Source organism: Lynx rufus, unplaced genomic scaffold (assembly GCF_022079265.1).
Source record: "Lynx rufus isolate CCGP_SWC_20201006 ecotype Redwood Valley unplaced genomic scaffold, mLynRuf1.p SCAF_9, whole genome shotgun sequence".
Lineage (NCBI taxonomy): Eukaryota > Metazoa > Chordata > Mammalia > Carnivora > Felidae > Lynx > Lynx rufus.
The window spans coordinates 108,609,778-108,625,834 of NW_025814897.1; the positions used below are offsets into that span (position 1 = coordinate 108,609,778).

General features: G+C 54.0%; 3 protein-coding genes across 3 annotated transcripts; 1 reads left to right on the top strand and 2 right to left on the bottom strand.

Moving 5' to 3' along the window:
* Nucleotides 1-457: 457 nt before the first annotated feature.
* Nucleotides 458-6,711, bottom strand: LOC124504861 (sororin-like). The gene is made up of 6 exons (XM_047070477.1): nt 6,584-6,711; nt 6,275-6,369; nt 6,131-6,196; nt 6,016-6,051; nt 2,226-2,660; nt 458-2,035 (listed from the first exon to the last, which is right to left on the bottom strand). Exons 1-6 carry the CDS (start codon nt 6,627-6,629, stop codon nt 1,955-1,957), a joined length of 759 nt encoding a protein of 252 aa, XP_046926433.1. The 5' UTR covers nt 6,630-6,711; the 3' UTR covers nt 458-1,954.
* A 148-nt stretch (nt 6,712-6,859) lies between these two features.
* On the top strand, nt 6,860-11,162 carry ZFPL1 (zinc finger protein like 1). Its single transcript, XM_047070481.1, has 8 exons — nt 6,860-7,015; nt 7,332-7,441; nt 7,734-7,845; nt 9,235-9,428; nt 9,537-9,609; nt 9,683-9,829; nt 10,079-10,202; nt 10,710-11,162. Exons 2-8 carry the CDS (start codon nt 7,340-7,342, stop codon nt 10,894-10,896), a joined length of 939 nt encoding a protein of 312 aa, XP_046926437.1. The 5' UTR covers nt 6,860-7,015; nt 7,332-7,339; the 3' UTR covers nt 10,897-11,162.
* A 35-nt stretch (nt 11,163-11,197) lies between these two features.
* TMEM262 (transmembrane protein 262) lies at nt 11,198-13,124 on the bottom strand. Its single transcript, XM_047070482.1, has 3 exons — nt 11,599-13,124; nt 11,392-11,491; nt 11,198-11,287 (listed from the first exon to the last, which is right to left on the bottom strand). The coding sequence occupies exons 1-3, from the start codon at nt 11,770-11,772 to the stop codon at nt 11,211-11,213; spliced, it is 351 nt and encodes a 116-aa protein (XP_046926438.1). The 5' UTR covers nt 11,773-13,124; the 3' UTR covers nt 11,198-11,210.
* Nucleotides 13,125-16,057: the final 2,933 nt, after the last annotated feature.

The window sequence follows — 16,057 nt, forward strand, 5'->3', positions numbered from 1 at the left end:
TTTGACTAGCCCCCAGGAGGCTCTGCCCCTACTGTCGTAGGGCACGGCGGCTGGGCCAATGTGAGAAGCTGGCTCCTTCGCAGGAGCCTCACAGGGGAACAGAGGCCGGCTTCTGTGAGGAGCGGGTCCCCAGGCACCGGGTGAAGCTCTTAGCAGCCCCACCTCTTTCCTCCTGGGACTGGAGGGGCTGGGGCTCCCTGGAGGCCCCCTTTCCAGGCAGTCCTGCCTTGAAGAAGCAAGTCCTGCCTTGAAGGGCCTGTTCTTGACTGGACAGAAAAAAACAAACGTGAGAGCAGAGCAGTGATCACGGGGCCACCGGAGGCCAGGCTGGTAGTCCCCTGCACAAGGGGACAACCCTGGTGACACAGGTCAAAGAAGGCTTGGCTTCCTGGGCCTCCCACCCTCACCTCTGCCTCTGTGAAAACAGCAGTCTACGAATGAGCAGAAACTTTGTAATCAAAAAAAATTTTTTTTATTGAAACGACAACACAATTTCCCCTTAAACTCTAGTCTTAGTTTTTCAGCGACAGCGAGAATTTGCGACGATGCCATCAGCACAGCACCTGGCTACTCTCGACTCTGCCAAGACACTTCCCACGTGTCCCACCCCACCAGCCAGTGAGGACAAGAATTCTTTAGCTGTCCAGCTCTGGAGCGTCCGGGCCCGTCCGAGCAAGGGGGCTTGCTTGCAGGGTCTGACGAAGCACGAAGTGTTGAACAGGAAGCCCGGGATTCCCAGGCCTCTCGAGGGCTTTCACGGGTGCCCACCGGGCCCGCGCCGGATCAAGTACCCTAACCCAGCATGCGTGCGTCTCCCCTCTACCTCCACGGCCCCGTAAACGTCAGAAGACGTATGGCAGAAATCGTGGGAGGGCAGCCTCTGAGAGCATGCTCTTTACCAGCACCGAACCAAGAGAAGCAGGGGAGCAGGGCTCCCCAGAAACCATGAGACCACACACCCACGCTCACGCGCCCCATCTGCTCCTAAAATCTCGTCAGGCAGTGTTCTCGTGTGAGCAGACACTAAGGAAGCTAAAACTGCCTCTGACCCTTGTCCCTTTCTGGCAGGTGAAAAGGCACCTCCTAGAACTTTCTGGGTGTAGCTGCAAAACGCTAGTGGGACTAGGATTCGGATTGCTTGACCCTGTTTTCCCTCTACAGTGGAGTAGACTCTGCACTTTATTTTGTAAGAAATAGGCTAAGCGACGATAAGGGCACCTCCCACCACAGCCCCTTCCCGGCCCTGTGCAGGCGTCCCCGAGGCCCGGGCCTCAGTTCCTGTGGCACCTAATGGCCACACCGAAAAACGCACCCTCCTGGCCCCCAGCAGCCTGGCATTTAACTGAACAATCTCAGCAGCAGAGCAGACCTACAGAACAGCTTTCATAGTGAGAGCTATGGTCTCAGACCCAACCGAAGCTTCCCTCCCTCCTTCACAATGTAAAACTCTACAGTGTCCAGCTTCTTCCTCAGAATTCTCTCCTGGACCATCTATAGAATCTGAGAGGGAGCCCAAGCTTCTTGACGCAGATGGGCTCGTGGCCGGGAACCAAACCCCCAGGAGAAGACGATGCAGGGTGGGGGGGATGCCTGAGGCTCGGTGCGGCCGATGCAGAGCAGCCTCAATCCCCCACAGCGGCCCAGGTCCTCTCTCACCTGCAACCCCAGCCTTTCACCTCCTCTGGCTGTGCCAGTAATCTCTACTCCCTGGTGTGGAAACTGGCTGGACTCCCCTGGGAGGGAAGGAGAGGCTGGTGGGTCAGAATAGACATGGGACAGCAGTACGTTTCCTGAGATGCTGTCGCCGCTGCACAAGCTTTCAGAGGAGGACAGGCTTTGTGTGGTGACGGCACAGGCACAGGTAACAAGACCAGGGGAGGGGACCCCAAGTGTCTTCTCTGCAGGGAGGAGGAGCTATGTACAAGGGAGGGGAGAATACGGCCCCCACGACATCTCATTCAACCAGGAGATCAAACTGCTCAGCAGCTTCGAACTCGGCATTCATGGCTGCAGCCCATTCATCCAGCTCTGATTTCTAGAGGAAGAGAAACGGGGGGGGGGGGGGGGGGGGAAGGAGGGGACAGGTGAGTGAGGAAAGGGGCACGTTGGCCAGGGCATTTCTACCTATACCCTGCAGGTGCTGAGCCCCAGGCCAGCCTGAGTCCCGGCATGTCTCCCAGTGTGTCCCGTGTGCCAGCAGAGGAAATGCCCTGCCCCTCACTCACCAGGATCTCCGGAACCTTCTTTTTCTTTCGTTTCTCTTTCACAGCAGGCGGAGAGATTCCGGGGAGAGTGGTATCTGGGGCCCAGGGCTTCACAGGGACCCTGGGGACTTCGGTTAACTTTGAACACCTCACAGGTGAGACTCTGGCCAAGTCTTCTGACCCCAGCAGGCCCTCGAAGCCAAAGCAAGACCGGCGGCCTGGGGTGGAGGTGGGGGCAGAGCCGAGGGTCTCCAGCCGGCTGTAGGATCGCCTGACTTTCTTAGACATTTCCAAGTCTCTGGCGTCCAGGTCTTCCCTGGAGTTGGACTCGACATTCAGGGGGCACAGCACAGGAGTAGGGGTGGGGGTGATGGGGACACTGCTTGTCTTGAAGGGCTCCTCCCTAGCAGGCTCCTTGCTAGAAGGGTTGTTTTCCTTCTCCAAGAAAAAAGCAATCTGTACCAGGGCAGAAGAGAGAACAACTCCTTGTTACTTAGCTGTTATTACTTACTTCCAGAAAGGTCCGAGGAGATTCAGTGTGGAAAGACGCATAGAACACTTATAAAGGAAAAGACAGGACGAGCAACAAATCAGACCTTGAGACAAATTTGGGAAGAACAACCTGCCATCGCTTCTGAGTGCACTTCTGTAACGCAAGAGGACTTATCACCACTTGGTGTTGTCGGCTCCGTCTCCAAACAACACATGACCAGAAGCTGGCCAACCTCTACTGATGCAGGCGTCCATCACGGGTCGTCCTGACCAGTGCAGTAACCTCTTGACCTCTCTTCCTGCTTCTGCCTGTGCCCTCTGTGGTCTATATGTCACACAGCTGGCACGAGTTTTCCTAAAATGTGCATCCAGTCAGTAAGTGCCTATTGGTCACGGGCCCCGTTCCAGGCCCCGTTCTAGGCACTGGGAGAACAGGGAGTAGAACAGAGAAAACCCGGTCTCCATGGGGCTTCCGTTCCCGTGGGAGGAAGACAGAGCTAACGAACAGGGAAAAATCATGTAGCACGTCAGAGGTACTAAGCGCTTCGGAAAAAAACCAGGACAAGATAGGACTGGGGGTGGGTTGGAATTTTAAGTAGGTGGAGCCTGCTTGGAATTCTCTCTGCCCCTCTCCTGCTTCAAAATAAAGAAATAAACTTAAAACAATCAAGAGAGAAGAAAAAGAGAGGTCCACGCGTTGGCTCCTTAAAAATTCTATTTTCAGCTCAAACGCGGCTTCCTCGGAGAAGATATTTCTTACCATAGAGCAGAGACCAGCCCCCCCTACCACTGCTATTTACTGCTGTCACCCTGACCTATCTCGTCCGGCAGCCACCACTCTCGGATTTTGGCTTGTTCACTGGTCAACCATCACCCCAACTGGAATATGAGGTTCTTGACAGCAAGGGGTCTTCGTCCGTCTGGGTGACCCTGCCTACGTCCAGCACCTTCCGCAAAGCCCTGCGTGCAGCAGGCATTCCATAAATGCTCACTGAACAAATGTACACAAAATTCCACACTGAGCTTTCCGGCAGCCAAGACAAGATAGGAAACAGGACAAATTCCGCCACTCTTGTGGTCTAACAGAAGGATGTTGGTTATCAAGAGAGACACTTCCTAGCTACAAGCACTAGAAATCTGCCCCAGGAGTCAGTAAAGGGGATGCTGAATATGGGTGCCTGGGTGGCTCAGTCAGTTAAGCACTCGACTCTTATTTAATGTTTATTATCGAGAGAGAGAGAGAGAGAAAGAGAGAGAAAGAGAGCGCGCATGAGCACACGAGTGGAGCCGAAGCAGGCTCCAGGCTGTCAGCAGAGCCCAACGCTGGGCTTGAACCCACAAGCCACGAGATCATGACCTAAGGTGAAGTCAGATGCTCAACCGACTGGGCCACTCAGGCGCCCCGCATCCGACTCTTGATTTCGGCTCAGGTCATGATCTCATGGTTGGTGAGATCAAGCCCTGCTTTGGGCTCCACACTGTCAGCGCAGAGCATGCTGGAGATTCTTGTGCATGCGCGCTCTCCCCCTCTCTCTCCCCCCCTTCTCTGCCTCTCCCCCACTTGCACTGTCTCTCATATAAACTAAAAAAAGGGGGGGATGCCGAACAAAATGGGGGTCACCCTAGACTACTTCCTCCTCATCCCCTACAGCCAAACAGCCGTCCGAATCCTTGCAGTTTTGATCAGTATATCATCAACCTATCATTCAACCAACAAGAATGAGGGATTACCACGGGGAGGCAGAAGTCCCCGCCCTCAAGACCACACGCAAATATTCTCAGGTATCTGTAAGGCCTAACGAGAACTACGAAGAGAAACACAACAGCGACAGGGTACAAGTGATCAGGGAAGGCTTCCAGGAGGTGTCCTTTAAGCCGAGTCCTGTGTGATGGGATGGTCACGTGGTGAGCCGAGGGGCAGAGCATCACTTTGCCCTTCCCTTCCTTCAGGCCCCCACCATGTCACTTCAGTCAAGTCCTCCTACCCGGCCTCGGGTCCCCAGCAGCAGGCTTTTTCCAACCCGGTCTCCACCCAGACCCAAGAGGGATTTTTCTGAAACACGCCAGCGTGCCTCGGGGACTACCGACTCCCCAAAGGCTCCTGCGGTGCCAAGGATGGAGCCCAAGCTCCCGAGTGTGGCTTTCATGCTTCAGGAACTGCTGTCTTAGCCTGTTCCATCCCCTAACAAGATCGCCAAAGGCACACCGAGCAAGCTGCCCTTCTGCACGCCTCGGGATTTTGTGAATTAAGAGGTCGCGGCAAACACAGCTTCCTGTGCCCAAACACTACTGTCTTTAAAGACTCAGTTGAAACCTTCCTTCTTCTGTGACACAATCGCAGGGACAGCTAGTCTGGGTTGGGTGCCTTCCTGACCTCTGGTACTTTTCTTATGGCAGTTCTCAGCACACTAGGCTACTATCGCTTGCTCATCGGTCTTTCTCCCCACTTGACTGGGAGTTCCATGTGCTCGTAAAAGGCAGCTAGCGTTTTCCATTTATTATATCCCCAGGCACAGGTTTTCTGTTAATGAAACACCCTGCTAAACCAGGACAAACGCTGTACGTTTCTCTTACAACAACCAGTACTCACAAACAGAGCAGACAGACTGGAAAGGAGGAGGAAGAGTTGGGACACAGCTCAGTTCTTCAAGGAAAACAATATAGACTATTAGAACGCCACAAGACCACAATGTATTATTAAGTCCACACGGAGTGCGCAAAACGGGCGATGTATGTAGGTTTCCAAAGGCAACCTGTTTCCAAATACAGATGGTTCCCAACTTACTGATGGTCGGACTCAAAATTCTTCAACTTTATTACCGCGCAAAACTGATACACATTCAGCAGAGATCACATTTCAAATTTTGATCTTTTCCCAGGCTAGTGATACGGGGTAAGATACTCTCTCGTCAGGCAGTTCCCGATACGCGATCACGGAGGGTAAACAATGGATAGAACGTACAACCATCCCATTGTTCGCTTTCATACAGAACTCAAGAAATTAAATGGTATCCAACTCTTTGTTTTAAATAGGCTTTGCGTTAGATGGTTTACCCAACGGCGCGCTAACGTAAGTGTTCTGAGCCCGTTTAAGGCAAGCTTCGCCAAACTATGACGTTCAAAGGATTACGTGTATGAAATGCATTTCTGGCTTAGGATATTTTCAACTTACGATAGGTTTATTAGGATGTAACCCCGTCCTAACGGGAGGAAGATCTGTACCTCAAAACAGTTACCTGGGCAGATGGGAGCAGCCAGTATGCCCTGCCCCATTTCTAGAGTGCTCCCCACTCAACTAAGCAGATGAAAATGAACTCACCCTTGGGCTCCTTCGAGGCGTGTGCACAGATGGGGTCTGTGGAGACAGTAACAACCGATCACTTAGCCACCCCCAATTTTGGCTCCCAACCCACAGCCCTTCTGTTAGCCCTCACCTTTACGGTATGGGCTACGATCTTCTTCAAAACGATGGGCTTTCTGACAGGAGCCGCAGGGGATGCCTGGAAAAGAGGAGTGAACATGAACTACACATTACTCCACCGGCCTCCGAGGCAGAAACTGAGGAAGCCCGGGCTCACCTTGGGCCAGATTTCAGGGAGGGTGCTGGGGAGATCAGGGCCTGATTTCCGCTGGGACCTCCGCGGAGACTGAGTAGAAGACGGGGTCCTGGGCCCTGGGAAGAGAAAAAAGTTAGGAGGTAGGGGAGGGCTCTAAACCTCAGAGTCTAGAGAACAAGTTCAGGAGAGGGCGAGAGAAAGTTCCCAAACAAGCCCTTTGGGGCTTCTTCCCGGGAAGGAGCCTCCTAGAGCGGTGGGGGGAGGGCCTTCCTCACGGGGCTCCGTCCCTCAAACGGCTCGGCCCCAGGCTCCCGCGCTCCTTCCGCTCACCGGAGCGTTGGGCGGCCCCTCCGGACCGCGTTCGCCTCTCGGACATATTAGCCTTGGTCTCGATCTCCGCCACGGTCTCCGCCGCCAGGGCTCGCGCCAACCCGGAGGGCCGACGGAGACAGAAACGTTCGAATTACCCGCCTGGCTGGGAGGAAGCGGAAGTGACGCAAGGGGGGAGGGCCGCCGTGCTCAGTTTTCACCTCTTCAGCCGTCTTCACGTCTAGCGTCAGCAGGGGCGGGGCCAGTGGCACGCTAGCGTCATCAGAGCGCGCAGCACCCGGAAGAGACGTGGCAGCGGAGGGATAATCAGAGCGGTCCGGGGTAGAGAGCGCAGAGCTCGGCTGAGCGCGGTGTCTGTCCTTCCGCGCCTCGGGCCAGCTCTCGCGCCTGTCGGGACCGGTGCGGCGGTCGTTCGGGAACACGAAGAGCGGGGTCTGTATTGAACGTGGGGGCGGGGCTTGGAGGGGGTGGGGCTCAGGCGGAGCCCCTGGGGGCGGGGCTGCTGGTATCGGAGAGACGCTGATGGAGGGACGTGGCGGGGGGCGGGATCCAGGAGGAATGGGGGGTCACTAGAGGCGGGAGTTGTTCAGGGGGCGTGGCCAGGGATGTAGCGGGGCAGTGGGCAGGAATTGGGGGTTGGGGCGATAATGAGAGGTGTCTAGAGGAGTTCAGAGTGGAAACCATCTGGGCTTGTGAGTTCGTAGTGGCGGACAACAGAATTCTCTGTTAACTCAGACTCCTTTCTCAGGGTCGAATATGGGACTTTGCAAGTGCCCCAAGAGGAAGGTGACCAATCTGTTCTGCTTCGAACACCGGGTCAACGTCTGCGAGCACTGCCTGGTAGCCAATCACGCCAAGGTGCGTCCTTCATGGGAGCCGCTGAGCAGGGCACTGGGTGGGCAGGCAGTATTGGTTTTCTCCAAATCTCTGAAGGGCCTGGGCTGGAATGGAAGCTCCAGGAGGGGAGGAACTTGGTTTATTTTGTTCTCGGCTCTATCCCCAGCCCTTAAGACAGACTCTAGCACACTGTGGGCTCAATAAATGTTTATTGATTGGACAAAAGAAAGGATGATTCTCCTTTGTGATGAGAGACCAGCAGCTGGGCCTTGAGAAGATGGGCCCCAGTTGTGACCTCTCTCTCCCTCTGCAGTGCATCGTCCAGTCCTATCTGCAGTGGCTCCAAGATAGCGACTACAATCCAAATTGCCGACTGTGCAACATACCCTTGGCCAACCGGGAGACCACCCGCCTCATCTGTTATGGTGAGGCCTGAGCACCTTGGGAGGGATCAGGACAGGCCCAGCTTGGTGACCAGTTTCCAGGGCCTCTCTAAGCAGCAGGGCAATGGAAACCACCCCCTCCCAAGCTTGGGAGGCTGGAGCCCAAAATTCTAGCCCTGCTACATTATTTACCTGCTATGCGAGCTCAGACAAGTCATTTTCCCTTTCTAGACCTCAGTGTTTTGCCCTAAAAATTAAAGCTCCTAGGTTTTTTTTTTTTGATTCTCGTTTTTTAAGTTTATTCATTCTGAGAGAGAGCGCGCGAGAGTGGGGAAGTGACAGAGAGGGAGAGGAGAATCCCAGGCGGGCTCCACACTGATGTCCCCCAATTCGGGGCTCGAACTCACGAACCCGTGAGGTCATGATCTGAGCCAGGGTCAAGAGCTGGACGCTTAACCGACTGAGCCACCCAGGCGCCCCTAAAGCTCTTCGTTGCTTACCTGCCCGTTTTGAGGATTGAAGGAGAGTCGGTCAAACTTGTAGTTATCATCATGACTGTGGGCAGTAGCTGGCTGGACCAACAGTGAGCTGAAGGGAGAGAGGAAGGGAGTTTCCTACAGTAAATCAGCAAAAAGAAGTCAGCAGTCACATGTGTCGTGACCTTGACCTGACTGCGGTGTAGGAGTCTTAGTTCCACTTTTTTGAAGGAGCGAGTGCAAGAGAGCTCCGTGTATGTATTTCTCGTTGTGTGTATGTGTGTATCTATATCCATGAATTTAACGTGGGTTATGTTTTTACATGTGTTAACGGGTTCCTTAGTACTTGGGGACGAGTAAATGGGTAAATCGTGTGAACATACGAACACAGGTGCGTTGTGGGGTCGCAGGAGTATGTGTGGGTGACAGTGCTTGAATTTTAGCAAACGTGAATGTATAGATGTGTACGTGTGCGAGTTAGTGTGCCCACGAGTACAGATACAGGGGACGGTACTTGTGTTTGACTGTAGGTGTACAAGCGCGCGTACATTTGTGTCCGTGGGTGTGTGCATGCATCCCTGTGCCTGTGTGTGTTTAGGAACTTTTTCTGAAACTGTTCTTGATTAGCTGTTAGCCCGAGGATCTTGTGTTCAGTGCAGGTTCAGAGAGGACTCACTTTAAGGGTCACTGGCATCTTCTTCCCACCCTGGTGGGCTTCTCCCTCCTAGTGGGCTGGGGATCTTGGTAGCATCTACCTTGACTGGGTCAGTGGTGACCAAGAAGGCTCAAGTCTTAGGGGACACTGCTGAAATGGACCTAAGTGAGGACAGGAAGGCTGCAGGCTTAGGTGTATGTGCGCCTATGTCCCTAGAGCAGGCTGGGGGCTGTTGCTGGGCTAGGGGTCCTAAGTGTCTTCTTCCTCTTACCTCTCCTCCCCTATCTCATGGGCCCTAAGACCTCTTCCACTGGGCTTGCCTCAACGAACGTGCCGCCCAGCTACCCCGAAACACAGCGCCTGCTGGCTACCAGTGCCCCAGCTGCAGTGGCCCCATCTTCCCCCCGACCAACCTGGCTGGCCCTGTGGCTTCTGCCCTGAGAGAGAAGCTGGCCACGGTCAACTGGGCCCGAGCAGGACTGGGCCTTCCTCTGGTGAGAATCTGTCTGTCTGTCTGACCATCTGCCCTAGGTGCCACCTGGGCCAGATGGGTGGGGTGGGACATAATTAGGCAGGCCGATGACACAGGCTCCTTCCTCCAGATCGATGAAGTGGTGAGCCCGGAACCCGAGCCCGTCAACACCTCTGACTTCTCCGACTGGTCTAGTTTTAATGGTAAGCGGTGGCCCGCACTGCCTTTGGGGGCCCTCGCCTCCCCGCTCTGCTGACAGCTCTCTTCTTGCCATAGCCAGTGGTGCCCCAGAACGAGAGGAGATTGCCAGCGCTTCCGCCGCCCCAGCCTTCTACAGCCAAGTCCCCCGGCCCCCCGCTTCCCCGAGCCGGCCCGAGCAGCACACGGTGATCCACATGGGCAGCCCTGAGCCCTTGACTCACGGTGAGCCGGGGCACTGTCCAGTCTAGAGGAGGATAGAAAGGGAGTGGGCTGACTTGTAAAGAGCTCAGGGTTCCAGAGTCCCCCCCGGGGGGCCCCTCCCCTCTCACTCTTACATGGCCATCACCTCCCCACGATTCTGAGACATTCTGTCAGGCTGAGAGGGCAAGGAGCTCCTGCCCTCCCCACCCCCCACCCTGCTGCAGGCCAGTTTCTCTGAGCCTGTGGATACCGGTGGCTCTGTCCCTGCAGCCTCAGCCCCGAGGAAGGTGTATGACACGCGGGACGATGACCGCTCACCAGGCCTCCACGGGGATTGTGATGATGACAAGTACCGTCGCCGGCCTGCCCTGGGCTGGCTGGCCCAGCTGCTCAGGTACACAGGGTCAGGTGGGGCAGCATGGCAGGAAGGGGGAGGGGAGGAAGTGAGAGCCAGAGGCCCTGGGCGTAATGGTTTCATGACAAAAGGGGCCTGTTCTGGGCAGTGACACCTCGTGTTGGGCTGTGCAGGGAGGCCGCAGCTTGGCAGTAGGAGTCTTGGGTCTGCTCTACTCGCGGGCTGTTTCCTGGCCCGTTAGGTATCTGGGGCTTGAACTTGGGCTCTTTGAGGCCCCTTCCTGCTCTGGCACCACCTGACCTTAGTGACTCTACCATGCCTGACACATTCCAGTTTCCAGAACAAGTTGTTGCCTCAGCTGGTTTGAGCTGCACAGTCACCTGTGTAACGGGCAGGTGCAGGGTTGACCCTGCACGCATGAAGAAACAAAGCTCAGGAATGGTGGCCCCAGGGCCAGAAGACAAGTGTCGTGACTGGGGTTCCTCTCCGGGCTGAGGGGCCGTCAGGGAGTGGGGACCTGACCTGACTTTCCCCTCGTCCCCCTAGGAGCCGGGCTGGGTCTCGTAAGCGGCCGCTGACCCTGCTCCAGCGGGCAGGGCTGCTGCTGCTCCTGGGGCTTCTGGGCTTCCTGGCTCTCCTTGCCCTCATGTCTCGCCTGGGCCGAGCTGCAGCTGACAGCGATCCCAACTTGGACCCGCTCATGAACCCTCACATCCGTGTGGGACCCTCCTGAGCCCTTGCTTGGAGCTGGGCCAGCCTAGGACCTGGGGGCCTGAGGTGGGGAGGTCTGGGGGCTTTTTTTTCTCCGCTCCTCTCCTTCAAGCTTGAGACACTAAGATCCCAGGCCCAGCCAAGTCCACTAGAGTGGCTGCTGGCTGGGCTTGGGGCCCCTGCAGTTCAAACGTTTGTCTTGACCTGCTTACCCTGGGTCTCCAGCCTCCCACCCTCCTCCCCACGAAGGAGATGACAGGTGGAAATAAATGACAGACTTTATTAAAACACCGAAGCCTCCTTTTCCTTCCCCCTTCTCGGCCCGGTCCTCTGGCCTCAGTGACTCTCCTCCCGGTATTGGATGGCCAGAAACTCCAGAGACAGGCGGTTGAAGAACATGGCTCCATTTAGCACTGGGCAGAGGAGAGAGCCCCCATCAGCATTCCCCGCCTGCTCCTTGCCAGGTCTCAGGGATCCAAAGCTCCCCCCCCCTTAGCCCAGCCCCACCCCCACTCACTCAGGATGGTCAGGGAAAAGCACCGAAGAAACTTGTTATCTGTCATCTCAGCGTAGAGTGACCCCATGGCGGCCCAGCAGATGCCGATCACCTGGGAGAACTGTAGGCCCCATCCGGTGGGAGAGTGGCCCCCTGAGACAACAGCGGGGTTTCCATCAGCCCCCGGACCTCCCCCGACCACGCCCTGGAGCCCCGGCCCCGGTCTACCATCAGGACAACCGTGTAGTGGAAGCTCATGCGGTCGTAGTGGTGGGTGACACAGAAGTTTTGCACGTCGCTGGCAAAGACACTCAGGTGTACAAGGAAGAGCATCAGTGAGGCCACAGTGAGCATCATGCCTTCTGGAAAGAAGAGCACAGCCAGCCGGTCCCGCCACCGCATCGTGGCGGCAGCGTAGACTCCAGTCAGACGGCAGAGTTGAGCAAGCCGACACTGTCCAGGAGAAGCAGCTGGCCCTTCTCTTTCTAGAGTGCACAGTTTGGAATAGCGGTGGGGTTCCAGGGCCCCAAGGACATTGGAGGGGACAAGATTCTAGAATCCAGGCTGGTTCCAGCCAATAGAGGAGTGGTTCATGAGGGGCCAGGGGAGCTCCCAAGTTAAGGGAGGTTGGAGGGTGACAGGTGCAGGCCAGCAGGAGCCTGTTGGCTTCATCGGGTTGATGAAGGGACAGCGTCCCGTATCATCTTGCCCGCACACCGTGTACGCTTCTGCATACCTTCTCGCCGAGTCCCCTCGACAGTGCCACAGAGGAGGCAGTGTGGGTACTTGTACAGAGCCGGGGCTCGGAACGGCGGAAGGGCATGTCGCAGGTCCACAGCAAGTCTTCGGCCAACAAGAGACTAGGCCCCAGAAGGGTAGCTGGAGGGCATTCCCAGGTGAGGAGGCCTGGGCTGAATTGCAAGCCCCAAGTATCTGCTCCATCCCCTAATGGGGAGGGACGAAGGGAAGGGAAGAGGTGAGAGAGTGCCCGTAACTGTTCCGGCACCTTCCCCGGGCCTTCCGTAGGTCCAGAGAGCACCCGGCTCTTCTATCCTCTTCTTCAGGGGCCTGATGCTGACCAGCTTGCCCTTCTCTGCCACCTTCAAGCACGCAGCACTTTCACCCCCATCATCTCTGTCCTTTCCCGGAGTCCCAGATGAGACTCGTGGCATAAATCCTGTTTTGTGCACAAGTTCGAGGTAGAGAGAGGGAGTGCCGGCTCAAGTGCTCACGGCCATGAGTGAAGGAGTCAGTACTGAGACTAAGATCCAGTACTGAGACTAAGTGGGCAGGGACACTTCCAAGCAAGAAGAAAACATTTCCTCCATACGTGTAAGAGGTGAAAACTCCAGGACTCTCAACCACAGAATCCAGAAAAACGGGCAGAAACGGTGTGGAGGGACATGAACACTCCCAGGAACTAAAGTAGAAGGACAACACGAACTTGGCCACCCCCATGGCCTCCTTCCTGTCTCTCTGCCCCAGAAGGAAGGTTCAAGGTCTGGCCAAGACCCAAAGTCTCCCGCCACACCATGCTTGCTGCCCAGTGTCCTTAATCACGACCGTCCCTGAGACCCCCCGTTCTGACACATCACAGGGGTGACACCCAGGGCCCAGCCATGGGCCCACTGCTGAAACAATAGTTTGCATCTCGGTTCTCTGGTGAATACACATGAGCTTTTATGCATTAGGGTTTCTGGCTCCGTGTCATTAAAAAAAATTTTTTTTTAATGTTTATTTTTGAGAGAGAGCGAGCACGTACTAGTAGGGGAGGGGCAGAGGGGGGGGGAGAGAGGATCTGAAGCAGGCTTTTCACTGACAGCAGCAAGCCCGATGTGGGGCTTGAACTCATGAACCATGAGATCGTGACCTGGGCCGAAGCCAGCTGCTCAACTGACTGAGCCACCCAGGCGTCCCTGGCTCAGTGCCATTGAAGGAAATATCCAAGTAGTGTGTGAACTTGTTCTTGTAAAAGATTTGCATGATGGGTGCCTGGGTGGCTCAGTCAGTTAAGCGTCTGACTCTTGGTTTCAGCTCAAGTCATGATCTCATGGTTCGTGAGTTTGAGCCCTGCTTCCAGTAAAAACAAGCCCCACTTCAGATGAGCCCCACTTTCTCTCTCTCTCTCTCTCTCTCTCTCTCTCTCTCCTCTCTGCCCCTTGCTCACTTGCACCCTCTCTCTCTCAAAAAAAAAAAAAAAAAAAAAACAGATTTGCATGATACACAAGCATACAGAGGAAAAGGCAAGAGCCTTCCACCTCCTACGTACCTAACAGGTAACCCCCTCGATAGTTTGGTGAGTGGGTATCTTTTGGGTCCCTTCAAAAAAATTTTTTTTCATGTTTATTTATTTATTTATTTATTTTTTCAACGTTTTTTATTTATTTTGGGACAGAGAGAGACAGAGCATGAACGGGGGAGGGGCAGAGAGAGAGGGAGACACAGAATCGGAAACAGGCTCCAGGCTCTGAGCGGTCAGCCCAGAGCCTGACGCGGGGCTCGAACTCCCGGACTGCGAGATCGTGACCTGGCTGAAGTCGGCCGCTTAACCGACTGCGCCACCCAGGCGCCCCAATGTTTATTTATTTTTGAGAGGGAGAAAAGACAGAGTGCGAGTAGCGGAGGGGCAGAGAGAGAGACAGCACAGAATACGAAACAGGCTCCAGGCTCTGAGTTGTCTGCACAGAGCCCGATGTGGGGCTCCAACTCACAAACCGTGAGATCATGACCTGAGCTGAAGTCAGACGCTTAGCCACCTGAGCCACCCAGGCGCCCCTTTTGGGTCCCTTCTTGATGTAACTACATGTGCGTGCATGTGCATATACATGCATAACTTAAAAAATATGTAGAGAATCACAGCATATGTATTGTCAGAGTATAATCTTCAAAATGTTAAAAGTCCGATGCTAGATCTGGAATGAACACGTAACCAAGCTGTATTAACCCCTCAGTGAGGTGGTAATACGTCTTGGGGAGCTGGATATTGATAGGCATTTAAAGAGGAATGTTAGGGGCGCCTGGTGGCGCAGTCGGTTAAGCGTCCGACTTCAGCCAGGTCACGATCTCGCGGTCCGGGAGTTCGAGCCCCGCGTCAGGCTCTGGGCTGATGGCTCAGAGCCTGGAGCCTGTTTCCGATTCTGTGTCTCCCTCTCTCTCTGCCCCTCCCCTGTTCATGCTCTGTCTCTCTCTGTCCCAAAAATAAAATAAAAACGTTGAAAAAAAATTAAAAAAAAAAAAAAAGAGGAATGTTAGAGTGTGATTCTAGGTTAGACACAAAACTGGTTCATGTCCTATAGGGCGATAAGAAATACAACTTTGGAAGTTATTTTTTCTACTGGATATAAATGTTTTGTATCTGCACAATATCCACTTGTAATATCTGCATCTGAACACTTAGTGGTAAATAGCACAATCAAATGTTCATCCCTATGGGTATTTAAATAGTCCTTGGATGGCTATGGCACTGGGAGGACATTTTGCGTTTTGGGTCTTATTTCCAAATTTTGGGTCATTTTTCTCACCAGTGTTCTGCAACCTATTTTTTTTTTTTTAAGTTTATAGACTTCTTGGAGTAGATCTAAATCTTTATACTCTTTTCTTCATTTTCTTAAGATTATAGCTTCATAGGCCGACACTGTATTTTTTAAAATATTTTTTAAATGTTTATTTATTTTTGAGAGAGAGAGGGAAGGAGAGCGGGGGAGGAACAGAGAGAGAGGGAGACACAGAACCTGAAGCAGGCTCCAGGCTCTAAGCTCGGCACAGAGCCCCACGCGGGGCTTGAACTCACAGACCACGAGATCATGACCTGAGCCAAAGTCAGACGCTTAACCGACTGAGCCACCCAGGTGCCCCCGACACTGTGTTTTTTTAAACAGCCTCTGAACATCCTTCTGAATATAGATTTCAGGGGTCAGCAAACTTCCTTGAAAGAACCAGATGGTAAACGTTTTAGGTTTTGCCAGCCATATAGCCTCTGATGCAACTACTCAACTCTGCTGTTGTGCAAAAGTGGGCATAAATAAAATGTATACAACTGGTCATGGCTGGTGTTGAAATAAAACTACAGACACTAGATGGGGCACCTGGGTGGCTCAGTTGGTTGAGTGACATCAGCTCAGGTCACCATCTTCCCGTTCGTGAGTTTGAGTCCCACCCACATCAGGCTCTCTGCTCTTGGCCTGTCAGTGCAGAGCCCACTTCGGATCCTCTGTCCCCCTCCCTCGCCCTCCCCCGCTTGTGCTCTCCCCCAAATAAGTAGATATTTTAAAAAACTATAGACACTAGAATATTTCACATAACTTCGTTAGTTTCAAGCGTACAACACAATGATTCGCTATTTGTGTATATTTTCAAACGGATCACAGTTAAGTCTAGTTAACAGCCGTCACATAGCGACACATTTTTTCTCATGATGAGAACTTTTAAGATCTAGCCTGATTATATGAACTTAAATAATTTTCATGTACCATCAAACATCAGTCTTAATTTTTTAAAACCAACGAAAACAAAAAACAACACTCTGAGCTCGCCGGCCATAGGAAAACACATGGTAGGATGCGTTGGGCCCGCAAGACCCCTGCAAGGTGAGTTCCCTTCCAACACTTCCCCTGCCCTCTCCTCCCCGCCGCGAGCCCACCACAGCCCATCATAAGTAATGTTCCAAAGACCACGACGTGAAGTCGTT

Coding starts and splice junctions, on each gene's coding strand:
- TMEM262 (XM_047070482.1), bottom strand. CDS start 11,772: ATGCGGTGGCGGGACCGGCTGGCTGTGCTCTTCTTTCCAGAAGGCATG. Junction 11,492..11,598: donor ACTACACGGTTGTCCTGATG/GTAGACCGGGGC, acceptor TGGGGCCTACAG/TTCTCCCAGGTGATCGGCAT. Junction 11,288..11,391: donor CTTTTCCCTGACCATCCTGA/GTGAGTGGGGGT, acceptor TCCTCTGCCCAG/TGCTAAATGGAGCCATGTTC.
- LOC124504861 (XM_047070477.1), bottom strand. CDS start 6,629: ATGTCCGAGAGGCGAACGCGGTCCGGAGGGGCCGCCCAACGCTCCG. Junction 6,052..6,130: donor TCGTAGCCCATACCGTAAAG/GTGAGGGCTAAC, acceptor CTGTCTCCACAG/ACCCCATCTGTGCACACGCC. Junction 2,036..2,225: donor AGAAGGTTCCGGAGATCCTG/GTGAGTGAGGGG, acceptor CTCTTCCTCTAG/AAATCAGAGCTGGATGAATG.
- ZFPL1 (XM_047070481.1), top strand. CDS start 7,340: ATGGGACTTTGCAAGTGCCCCAAGAGGAAGGTGACCAATCTGTTCTGC. Junction 7,442..7,733: donor TGGTAGCCAATCACGCCAAG/GTGCGTCCTTCA, acceptor CTCCCTCTGCAG/TGCATCGTCCAGTCCTATCT. Junction 10,203..10,709: donor TGGCTGGCCCAGCTGCTCAG/GTACACAGGGTC, acceptor TCGTCCCCCTAG/GAGCCGGGCTGGGTCTCGTA.